This window comes from Triturus cristatus, chromosome 3_2, assembly GCF_964204655.1.
Source record: "Triturus cristatus chromosome 3_2, aTriCri1.1, whole genome shotgun sequence".
Classification (NCBI taxonomy): domain Eukaryota; kingdom Metazoa; phylum Chordata; class Amphibia; order Caudata; family Salamandridae; genus Triturus; species Triturus cristatus.
The window spans coordinates 166526510-166539417 of record NC_140584.1 but is presented as its reverse complement, the minus strand read 5'-3'; the positions used below and the strand labels follow the sequence as shown (position 1 = coordinate 166539417).

The window sequence follows — 12908 nt, the reverse complement described above, 5'->3', positions numbered from 1 at the left end:
CCGTAGATTACGAGCGGGTACATACTGCTGGCATCTAGCACTTAGATAGGGAGGACCGGTATTATGGAAGGCCTTAAAGGCCAGTACCAGTGCTTTAAAAGATACCCTTTTACGGACTGGGAGCCAGTAAAGTGTTCTAAGCAGAGGGGTCGTGTGGGTGCGACGATCAGCTAAAAAAATAGCTCGGGCAGCAGCATTCTGGGCTACCTGAAGCCGATTAAACAAATACTCAGGGAGGCCTAGGTAAAGAACATTCACATAGTTGAGCCGCGAAAGTATCAAGGCTTGCACGACTATCTTCCTGTGGGACATAGAAAGCAATGGTAAAAAATTTCGCATCATCCTAAGCAATCCAAAACATGTGCCCACCACCGATTGAACCTGGGCAATCATAGAAAGATTGCTGTCCAGTTTAACCCCCAGGTTCTTAACCATAGTGGCCAGAACAGTTGGAGGAGACATATCAGATGGCCACCAATCATGCCATTCATCGTCTGGTGAACAGCCGAAAAAAATCATTTCCGATTTTTCGGAATTGTGCAATACATATGATCCAGACCTGGAAGTGTAGTCTAGAGACAGTGTAGAAATCAATCTAGGGAGGATCAACTAGCAGACAGGAACTTGACTTCACTTAGTTGGTTTGGTCTGCACTGGGGATTACACTGTAGTTTGTCAAAGCCCATGAGCCCGTCTGTGTTACATAAGTCACCCACCCGTTTGCAGTTGGGGTCCCGCCATACCTTGAAGCCTGAACCCTCCAGTGTCAGGGGGAAATTTGGATTGCAGAAACAAAAGGAACCAGAATGACCGACCAAGGTCTAGCTCAACCAGTACACAAGTATTATTGATAGTCTAGCAAATAGGTGCAAAAACACTTCCTACATCCGTCATTCAAAGATGTGAAACGAATCAAAGCATAAATCCAAAGGTGGAAGGTGCACTCATTAAGTTTGAACACATTAAATCAAATAGTTCAAGTAGTATAATATTTCTCTCTTTTTATTCTTATTATTCTTTTTATTCTGATGATTTAAACACGAACAATGCACAGCCAACGCGTTTCATTCCGTTCAGGAACTTCATCAGGGCTCTTCAAGGAAAAAAGAGTATATATAATACTCCAAAGATGGTATATATGATCCTTTAAGACTCATTTCGTCTCAAACAGAATGAGGAAGCCATAGGAAAAATATTTCATTCCTTGCGTGTCGTCATTCATATATAGATTTATACACAGAATGGACCCTCATATGGTCCTAATGGTGAAATGCATTGAAGTTGGCGATATTCCGAAAGGATGTGCAGTGTAAACCTTGTATACGGCGTCCGATCCAAGCAGAGTAGCTGTCAAGTATCTGGATTGCCTATAAACGTGGCTTGCGGGGAGATAGGAGTGGAGAGGGTATGTCTCAATGGCACCCTGTCCCAAAAGCCCATTGTCGCTCTTGTGACCGGTGAAAAGTATACTCCCTCTGGTCTATGGGGCTTGGGCAGCCATGGCACCTTCCAGATGTGTATTCCCGCTATAGCTTGATCTATAAAGCACCAGTATTTTTCAGTGTGTGCGGTATCACTCCACCATGTACCGCAGCTGTGCGGCCAGGTAGTATTTTCCCCCAGACCCCTCTCCGCCGCCGCAAGGAAGGCCCGGAATCTGGACATTCAAGCCCTTTTGCCTTCCCAAATAAAGTCCCACATCAAGTTCTGCAGTTTGTCCAGAGCCCGCGAGGGAGGCTGAAGGGGCAGGGTCTGCATCACATAGAGCAGTTTGGGGAGTAGCGTCATTTTAACAGCCGCGAGCTTTTCCAGCCACGAGAAGGTTAGCTGCTTCCATTTAGTGAGATCCGAGCGGGCCATGGCTAGTAGGTTCCCATAGTTGTGGTCTACTGTGGCTTTATTTTTGGGAAAACATTTGTAAGCCTAGGTATGGGGCTCCCCAGGTCGCACACTGGAACAGAAATTGTGCTTGAAGTAATGCTCGCTCCAGTTCCTACAACATCAGGTCTAAGATCAAGGACTTCTGTGGGTTAATTTTGAAGCTCGATGCATGTCCGAATTCCGTATACTCCGCCATGGCAGCTGGCAAGGATTCAACCGGATTCGTGAGAGTCAAGGGGTACATTGTCTGCATATAACATAATCTTATACTCTCTCCCTCAAATCTTAATCCCGGTCACCCTTGCATTTCCCCGTATACATTCCGCCAGGGGCTCCATATAAAGCGCAAATAGAAGGGGGGATAGGAGACATTCCTGTCTGGTTCCCCACTCTATGGGAAAGGAGGCGGACTGAAAACCGTTCACGCAGATGCTGGCTTGCAGAGCTGCATAACACGCCTGTACCCAGCTTCGAAATCGAGGGCCTAGGCCCACCCGCACAAGCAACCGGTAGAGATACGGCCAGTGCACGCGATCGAATACCTTCTCGGTGTCAATCGTTACCATTAACGCCGGTGTCCGAGAGTGTTGTGTTTATCCATGAGATGACATAACCTCCTAGTATTCTCACTACACCCACGTTCAGGGATAAACCTGGCCTGATCGGGATCGATGATCCCTTGCACATATGGTGCCAGCCTAAGCGCCAGCATGCTAGTGAAAATCTGTGCATCTACATTCAACAATGAAATCGGGCAGTAGGGTGCACATTGCTTGGGGTCTTTACCTGGCTTGGGTATTACGGTGATGAAGGCCTGGCGCATTGGCAATGTTCCTTGTGTATCAAGTGAATTGTATAGACAAGTATACGCGCTAGATGGGCCACAAGGATTTTATACAACTCCCCCGCGTATCCATCCGGGCCTGGCGCTTTCTGGGGTTGCAGCCTATGTGGACTGCAGTGAGGACTTCCTGTACTGTGATGTCCTTCTCCAAAGCAACATACAATGGTGCCTCCACTGCACCAGAGTAGACCCGAGACAAGTATGACTCCTTTTCCCCCTCCCACAATGGATCGGCTGTGTATAGGGCCCTATAGAACGCACCAAAGGAGTTTGCAATGCCTTTGTCTGTGGCATATGAAGAGCCGTCCTCTCTACATATTTCGGTTATCCATCATTCTAACACCTGTGCCCGTAGTCGGTGTGCTAACGTGCGCCCTGCTTTGTTGCTTCCTGCGTAATATTTTTGGCTTAGTTGCAGTAAGGCATATTCCGCTCATCCCATATCTATGGCCGGTAACTGTTTCCGCACATTCGTCATGGCTCCCGTTCGGGCGTTTTCTGGCACGAATTCCTTAATCTGACTTTCTAAACGGTTGCATTTGTCTCGTCGTTCCCTATTATAACCCGCGGAAAATGCCAATAAAATGGCCCCGCAAAACCACCTTTAGGGTCTCCCACATTGTTGCGATTGGCGTGTCGGCATTATCATTGTGGTCCAGGAAATGGTCAGAGCCCCCAGGGTGTCTGTATGTAAGGCGTGTAGTGTTGAGACACTAATGGAGAGGGTCTTTGGTCTGCCGTGGGGGGCGGAAATGCAAGCGAATGGGGTAATGATCAGAGCGGTCAGCTACCCCTATTTCTGCGGTGGTAGTAGCTCTTGTTATCCCCGGCGTGGTGAGGAAATATTAGATTCGGGTATATGTGCGGTGAGCCGCCAAGTAAAATGTGTAGTCCACCTCTGTGGGGTTCAAATGTCTCCAAATATCAAGGAGACCTGCTTCAGCCAGCCAGTCCATAATGCCCGCGGTGAGACTCCTGTCCTGCTACCCAGTCCTGGAGTGAGACTTGTCCAGTTGGCCATTCATGATAACATTAAAGTCACCCCCCACAACCATCTCCTTGTCCGGAATAGAAAGTAGGCGTCCCAGGGCATCTCGGATGAATGATTCCTGTTTATCGTTGGGGCATAAATAGTTGTCATAGTGTATCTGGGACCCTGTATCTGTATGTGCAATGCCAGCACCCAACCCGGGATGTCCATCATGACACCCTCCACCTACCGCGCAAAGTGTGTGGTGATCAGGATGGCAACCCCAGCTTTCTTGGTGGAGCCGGACGAGAAGTATTGGCGGTCAAACCAACGGGAGCGCATCTGCCGCCAATCTGCCTAGAGTAGATGAGTTTCCCGCAGCATGCATATGTTGCATTTGGTATCTTTGAGAAATGAAAGTATCGCCAACCACTTCGCGGGGGAATTTTAGCCCCGAACATTAATACTAAGCACTGACACCATGTATAATGACTTTGTACCTTGCTGTATGTTCACGTAAGCGACCCGCCACCCCCCACTGACGAGGGCAAGGATTAGAGGGAATGAGAGGAAATAAGTACAACCATTAATACATGCAAATAACATAAGAAAAACAAGGAGTCTATCAACTTCAGTCTATCAACTTCTCCCTCCCGGGAGGCATCACACTCTACAATTTAGGGTCCGTGTCTTGGCAGGGTGTGCCCAGAAAGGTTGGGTCGAGTGGTCCTGTGAGCTTTGCCAAAGTGGCCCCAAAACTGTGGTGTTTGGAGTCCGCTCCGCAAGGGGAAACGGCGTCGGCTGCCGTGAGGTAGAGGAAAAGAATCGCTCGATCCCTCAATGATCACCGGATGCGAGTCCGGAAGACCCCTCATGCTGCAGATGGAGGAGGAGTTGTGATCGTTCCTCTCGGCTTCTGTCGGTTTGGTTAGTGTTTTCGGACTCCGTCTACCAGAGCGCCTTGGGCCCCGCCTCTTGTCCGAGGTTTCACGGGATTGCGACCCCGACGAGGCAGCTTTTCGCAAGTCTGGCATTTCTTGTAAAGCAGAGGCATCTGCCAAGGTGCGACTCAACTGGGTCTCCTCCTTCCACACAAACTGTAGACAAAAGGGGTGACTCCATCTGCAGCAAATCACCTGAGCTTGGAGCATATCGGTTAGGGGTTTCAGGGCCCTACGTCTCTGCAAAGTTATCAGGGCCTGATCTTGAAACAGCCCAACCTTGAATGCCTCGCATTCAATGTATCTCATGTCCCTGGTCGCCGCCATTATTGCCTCCTGACTGTAGTACTGCAGGCATGTGAGGATGTCTTGGGTTGGCCCGGCTCAGTCGCTGGCCTCGTGGCCCAATGCGTACGGTCCAAGACTATCTCCTGAACCAGCAGCGAGGGCGTCACATGTTTGAAAAGGCGAATCACGAATCTTCCAAGTCAGAGGAGATGGCATGGGCCGGAACCCCCTTGATACGTATATTGGAACGTCTAGAATGGTTCTCTAAGTCTTCAATCTGATAGCGTAGCTCCGAGTTCTGGTCTCGGAGTTCAAAGAGCTCCCTGCGGTGGACCTCTACCTCCTCCTCGCGGGGTCTTGATTCCGCTCCAGCGAGTCCATCCTTTGATCAAGAACATCGACATCTTGCCGGATCCCCTTGATGTGCGAGGCAATGTTGCGCTTGAGCTCCGCAAAGTCATCTCAGAGGGTACTGAAAAGGCGCTCCATGAATGCCTGGGTCAGCAGGGTTTCTCCCGGTCTCTCTCCAAACTGCTGGCTCTCTCTGAATCCCCACCACCATCATGTCATCGATCTACCGCGTTGTATCGGCCTTCTTCATGTTCAAGCAGGCAAACATGTCCTTTAACGAGGGGTCCTTCTTCGTCTGGCGATGTGTGGACATGTTCTCCAAAATCAGCGTCTCCCACCGCAAGACAACTGGTGCGCCCCCTCCAGAAGCCCACTTTCGCGGACTGCGCTGGGCAGACTGATGTGAGCAGGCCATTCTCCACAATCAACTCCACCTCCACCAGGGGAGAGGGGTAATAAGGAGAAGGGGGTGGCAATTCCCACACCCAGTGTACCACCGAAGGAAGGCAGGCCAGCCTACTACCAGAGGGCCACAGAACGCACCGCGCCGGGGCCCTCGCCTCAAGGTATAGAATTATGTTATTGCTGGGGTTAGGGAACAGCCAGCCTGATGTAGGGCCCTGGAGGCAGTTCCAACTGTGTGGAGGAAGGGAGAAGTCCAACCTGGCACCAGAGTCCCTTTCTGCTCCCTCCAAGCAAACAAATCTCAGAAAGCAATATGGGATCTCCACGTGGGCTCGTAGTCTAGGCCATGTGGGGAGGGGAGGACTGCAGCACTCAAATTGTCACTGTGGGGGGCCTTAGATGTTTGAACTCCCCTCGCACAGCCGTTGGTGGTAGGTGGCCAAGGCCAGCTTTGTTGCAGCAGATTGTCTCACGCCCTCGCCTCACGCAGTCAACAGGGGGCCCTCCACGACCCAAGCGATAAAGAAGGGGTCGACTCCACAGGGGAGGGCGCATCCACCAGTCAGAGCGGGCGCCGGGGGAAGCAGCAGCGGTCAGAGTGCTTCCCACGTCCCGTCCCAGTAAGTTATAGGCCGCTCCCTTTCCCCCGTGCATCAAACAAAGTGTCCTGGCTCACCACTGCCGCCGGAAACCGGGGGTCGCAAACTCTCACTGCCGCGCAACACTAGATCCGCGACCCAGTTCTCAGCCCCACTTACACTGGGGGGGGGGGGCCACACCGAGGTGCAAGGTCTCCAGAGGGCCTCCAAGTTTCACCCTTCTCGGCTCCGGTGCTGGCTCCGCCCCGCCATCAGAGAGCCACGGTGAAGCAGGTTCCAGGTCTGCTGCAGCATCGAGGCACTCTCTGCTAGTTAACGGTAGGGTCGTAGACCCTCTCCAATCGATCCGGACGCCAGACTCCCTCGCCGGGATGCTTTTGGCCTTGAAGTCCGGTGAAGCTCCAAGAAGTGCAACTTACACCGTCGCCATTTTGGACACGCCCCTTTCATCAAATTTAAATATCATCCTACTGAAAGAAAAGTATGGTGCAACCATGGAGGGAACTTGCATTGCACTGTCTGTATGCCACTCAAACAAAACTGTGCAAATGAAACGTGCCTTCTTAACTCACTTGTCAACGGTAGGCATCCTTAGGGCGAAGCCTCATGAACAACTTCTCTCAGTGGGGTATGTGACCTTAATATAATATTCTTCCCTTCACAATAGTCTCTATAGATATCTCTTCTACTCTATAAACTAAACTGTTGAGTCTGACACAAATTGCTGGCATTTTTAGATCAAATTAATTCATTGATTTGTTAACCTGTAAACCATTGAAATGCATCACCCTGATATCTTCCTATTACTTTGCTGAGAATTTTGCTTAGTGTTTATTTAGTGGTATGGTAGATTGTTTTTTTAATTATTACATTGTACTTCATTAGTGTTTGCATTATAAATCATTATTTTAATGTTTACGGGTAGATTACGATACCGTAGTAAACGGCTCCGACCCTCGGTCGGAGCCGTTCCTACGGCATCGTAATCAACTGTTCGTTCTGGATTTCCGAATGGCTTCCGATGGTCTCAGAGACACCGTCTGCCATTTTGAAAGCCTCCAGTAATCCCAAGGGCCCCCCTGTTAATCCCTGAGGTGCCTGCCTCGGGGTGCAGGGATGAACTGCACCTCTTCTCTTTACAATGAAAGCATGCATTCTAGTAAGAATGCATGCTTCCATTGTGAAGGATAGGAGTGCGACCGAACAGTGTTCGGTAGTAACCTAATTGCTGGGCTGAGACCGCTGACAGGAGGTTGGTCGGTCCCAGTACCAAATTGATGTCAGATGGACTCAGTCCGTCCAACATCGAAATCTGGCACTAAGTGTGTAATTTTAGTATAGTTTATTTACTTTTTTATTTGGAAATATATTCAACATTTTTTATTTTATTTGAATGTAATTTATTGGCGGGTTGTTGGATTTGTAAGGGAATAGGGTGAGAAGTTTTTTAAACATTTATTTTTTACTTTTTATAAATACTCTATTATTTAATGTTTAATTTGTTGATTTGATGTAAATTAAATTTATTTTTAAATTTAATAGCCAATTCTAAAGTCAATGGTAATTGGAAGTCATAATTGTTAATAGGTTAGATTGATTTTGTCGATTATGTAATCAATTTTAATTATTATTTTATTAATTGTGCTAGATTTTAGTTGTATATAATCTTTATTTGATAGGTAATTAAAACCATTCCAATACTGTGTAAGCATGTACATTTAATGAGCAGGAGAAAAAAAATATTGTAAGGGTTAAAAACAATACTTTATAATCAGTGAAATGGATGTGATGCAAATATAACAGCAAACAATTACGAAAAAGCAAAAGGTAGGGAATGTAAGTAGAAAACTCTGAATGCCACAAGAATTTACTATGTGCATAGTGCAAAAAAAAAAAAAGACTATAGTGCAAATAGAGCGCTCCCAGGCTTTGTGTGTTGGGCAATTTTAGCAGCAACTTCGTCCATAAATATCTCAAAACTCAGCTTTTTCAGCTTGCAGTCCTTGCCCTGGAAGCAGAGATCGACTGTCTCTTGGCACACACAAACGTTCAGATCTCTATATTGTGGCTTAAACCAGAATCTTCTTTCCCACTCAAAACAGGGACAAGTGCACATGGGCCAAGGATTCCTTTTGATAGGGGTAGACGCAGCAGGTGGTGTCAGCATGTGCCAGTTCCCATATTTGGACTACTTCCCCTACATCGAACAGGCTCATCCATAATCTTAAAAATCTTAGTTTGTGTGGTATTGATAAGGGCAGCGTCAGATAGGGTTGAGGCTTCAGCTCTATTTGGACTTCTTCCCCTACATCGAACAGGCTCATCCATAATCTTAAAAATCTTAGTTTGTGTGGTATTGATAAGGGCAGCGTCAGATAGGGTTGAGGCTTCAGCTCAGCATAGGTCGCTGCTGCAAACAGATTGCAGGTCTTTGCTTCTAGCATAAGAAGGCCACTTTTATATAATCTGGGAGTATTTTTACATAAATGTGTTTTGATTTTTTGATGCATTATTTTAATTTTTCTTTTAGGTGTTGGATTCTTTTGTGGCACTAGGTTGGGAAGTGTTTTAAATATTTGTAAATGTTTTAATGTCGTAAATATTTTAATTTTGTTCTAATTATACCCAATTGTTAAAGTAATTTGTTAAAATACGTTTCCACTAATGTATAAAACAATAATTTGTTACATTTATATTTAGTTTTTATTTTATTTAAGAGTGGGAATAGTCAATCTGAAACCTTCAAAGTCCAACACTTTCGATACTGTTGCTTAGTTTTGAAGGTGATTAGTGAATGTGGGCCCTACAAACCTACATTTTCTTAATGTTTTAAATTTAAAAGTTATTTTAATTTACATTTTTAATTATCTACTTTCTTTTTTCAGACTAATACTTTTCTTATTTTTTTTTAAAGTTGATAAATTTATTGTGTATGTCTTATTTTATATTTGTAATATTGCGTTTTAATGGTTTATTATAACATTGGAATGTGGAGCACTCCATTGAATACAATGGAGTGCTCCGAGGTTCTACGGGCCGGTAAAAGCCCACAAAGCAACATTCCAATGTTGTTTTACAAAGGCCTCTCGGAGCAAAACAGGATTTAAACCCCCTCGGGTTCTGTGAGGCCTTTGTTTTATTTGTTAGAACATTCTGCCCTCTACGGGCAGAATGTTCTAATAGCCTTATAGCCCTCCGTGTCAGGGCTAAACCGCCCATTAAAGTCCCACCTTTGGCTCGGGCCTTTAACGCTGGAGCGGGCCTTTAATGGCCGGTATACACCGCAACGGCGGTCTATAAGGCTATATTAGTATTGTTTAATTTTTCATGTTTTTCATCATTTTATTTAATAAATTATGTTTATTTTTGCATTTATTTTAAAGTTCCTATTTTTATTTTATGTCTCCAAGTTATCAAATTTTTTTTTTCTAAATATATATTATTAAGTTAATATATTAAAAAAATATATACTGTTTAATATTTAACATTCAAAATGCTTACCTATTTTGTGATAATATTTTGGTCTTCTAGACTTTACTTTACTTTACTTGTACTTTACATACAAGTATGTAGCAAGCAAGTTTGTAAAGCGGATATGTTTGTTCTTGTTTTTATGGCAATAATCTGTATCACAATTTTTTTGCTGGCGACATTTCTTCAAACAGCCCACAGTGGACATGGTGTGGCTTTATGGAATCTCTCGAAAGAGACTGTGGGTACGGGAGGTGTTTCGTGAGGGGAAAATGGTGATCTTAATCTTCTTAAATTAATATCATCGCTTTACTACATTTTGCCGAGTTCGCTGGATAGAAAATTGGCTCAGCACTATCCATCGAAGGACGTCAAATCAACTTATGACGAGCCACTAATTTAAACATCAATTATATAATTCCCTGAAATTAGTTTAACTTCGGGTTAACATATTGAACGTGCACTTTGTTTAAGTTTTGCAAGTAGCCCTGCCTAAACCTGAATATTTCTACTTTTTCCCCTAATTTTTCCTACAGTTCCCAAGAAATCGGGTTGATATTTATATAAGTTTTAAAGAGATGAAGTGAAAAACAATCATCTGTGACCACCTTGATTTAGTGAGAAAGCAAATAGATACACCACCCACAAATTCTGTAGAACCCCATCTACCTTCCCTTATATACCTATTGGCACCACCAACCATCATGCTCGGTTTACCGTATAGCTGCAGCAGTGGACTTGCCCGATTCACATCTAAGCTACACCTTTAAGTTCATACAGCTTCTCACCAGAAGCTGTGGGCTCCACTTTGTCTGCCTCCTTGCAGAGCTGTGGACTATGGCCATCACTCACCAGAAGGTGTGGGCAATGCCCACAGCCCACTAGCAACAGGAGATTCGCTAAGTCCCCCTTTCAACTTCAGGCTCCACCTACTGCTCATCAGAAACACAGTCTCCATCAAGCTCTCACCTGCAGCTGTAGATGTCATTGATCTGGTAATGTTTGTTGAATGCTGTGGCTTCCATGCTGTCTGTCAAAGGCCCATCCAGCACCCTAATACCTGCGAAGAAGCAAATGTGAAAAGCATAAATGAAGTGAAGGCGCCTCTTGTCAAACAAGGTAAACAACAAACTCACCAAGATACGGTATTACCAATTTCCCAGGGAAATGGAAGTATGGACAAAGTACTGTTACCTCAACCAATTTGCAGGCATGTTGGTTTATGTGACACAGCAAGTGCTGACTGACACTCCCCTGCTGCCATATGCTCTACTCACCCAGCACCAGCTGCTGTAAATTACACCCACCAAACCTGCAGCTGTAAGTTTGCCTGTCTCTCACCTGAAAGTCTCGGCTCCAACCCCTCTTGTGTGCAGATGTCCCTCTACTCGCTTCAAACTGCAGCTGCAAACTCCAATCTCCCACAAGTCGCAGCTGCAAGATTTGCCCACCTTTCATCTGTAGCTGAAGGCTCTGCCCAGTCTCTCCTACAAGTCTATGGTCCGCCCCCTTTAGCCTGTAGGTCTAGGCTTCTCTCCCTCAGGCATGCATATGTTGATTCTGTCCCCTTCTCTCCTTCATGTATAGGGTCCAACCACCTCTTATCTGGAGCTTCAAGCTGTGTCGGCCTCTCACTTGCAGCTACAGGCTCTACCCTTACTTACCTGCTGCTGTAAACTACCGTTCAACTGCAGTAATAGATGCCACCCACCTACCACCTACAAAATCACGACCCATTTGAAATCCTTAAATCCAGTTAAACTCACCTTTCATATATTTTAAGATGGCATTATTTTAATAGAGAGCAACTGCTTGAGAAAGGGGAGATGAGCAGGCCAAAAGTTGAGTCTGAGATCTCAATATATGGTGGATATTTTAGTAGTCTAAATTTTTTAATCTATACTTTTGCAATCTTTATTATAGTCTGTGGTTTGACAATCTACGGTTTATGTTTGTGCTCAAAGAAGAAATCATGATTTCAGAAACAAACACCAAAAAGCGAAGAAACACTGACGAACACCTAGAATTAAGTAAAGGCTTCACCGTTCCCAAGATGATGCCCCAATGACCAGGCCTAAACACCTCTCATGACTAAACAATGGTTGCTTTTCTGCTGTTCCAGAGTGTGCTCCAGAGCACATATTCTACTGCTGTTTCTTTGCCGCATGTCAAATCCCATTTCTATGGATCACTCTTGTGCTCGGACTCCTCTGAATATACACCATGGCTAGTTGCATAATCCCCATTCCTTTTGGTTGCTTCGCTCCATTTTAAGGGACCCATAACATATGGTAAGGCTGATCATAGACATAGGAGACACTAACATTTTTATTGGTGTACGGGGGTATCGGGAGTTGGAGGGAGACAAGCGACATCCTCGAGAAGTTAGTACCAATGCAACCCAAGTTGTTAATAGCAACACTAAGGAAACATTGAAGTTTCTGTTAACACGTTTAGAACTCTGTAATTTGAATGCTTAAAGTAAAATAATGAAAAAAAGCGGTAATAGTGTACAGAAAAAGCTGTTATAATGTACACGTATATGTACTGCCATGGAGTAGTTTTTGCTGGGGAATGTAAAGCTATCTGGGATCCTAAAACAGTGAGAAGCCGTTATTGGTGGAATCTCCCACATCTGGAGATCTCAATCACGGTGTAGGCACAGTTCAAAGAAGATGACAACTGGTTTACTAAAGCACTGACTGTTTGAATCCTCTAGCAATGGGAAGGCACTGAAGGGCAATCTGATGCTTTGATCCAAAAATCACAGAATGTTACATCAATGAGAAGGCACTGCTACAAGAGGAGAACATTGCTGGTGCCCACTGGCACTGTGAAGGCACTGTTGGAGAAAGCTGGCACTAATCTCCATCCAAAAACAACTAAAATGATTACTAGAGGGAGGTCACACTGCTAACCTTGGGAAGTTACCAATCCTGGAGATCTCTAGAGGTAAGAAGGCACAAGTAGGAAGCGGATGCTATCTGGAAATTCAGTATCACATAGAAGTCACTGATAAATGAAGCTCTCACTAAGGGCCTCATGTAGGTAGCCAAATACCGGTCGGTAACGGCCGATTTTCGGTAATTATACCGTTACCGACCGGTATTTTGGCTATTTGTATGTAGGGGGTCAATTTCTTGATTCGGAATTTACCG

At 45.3% G+C, this 12908-nt stretch overlaps 1 protein-coding gene across 1 annotated transcript in view; it reads right to left on the bottom strand.

Moving 5' to 3' along the window:
* The window catches only part of PCSK7 (proprotein convertase subtilisin/kexin type 7), a 199066-nt gene that overhangs the window by 42186 nt on the left and 143972 nt on the right, over positions 1-12908 (bottom strand). The window contains exon 7 of the mRNA XM_085647442.1: positions 10720-10810. Coding sequence (XP_085503568.1) covers positions 10720-10810 — 91 coding nt within the window. The remainder of the gene's footprint in view (positions 1-10719; positions 10811-12908) is intronic.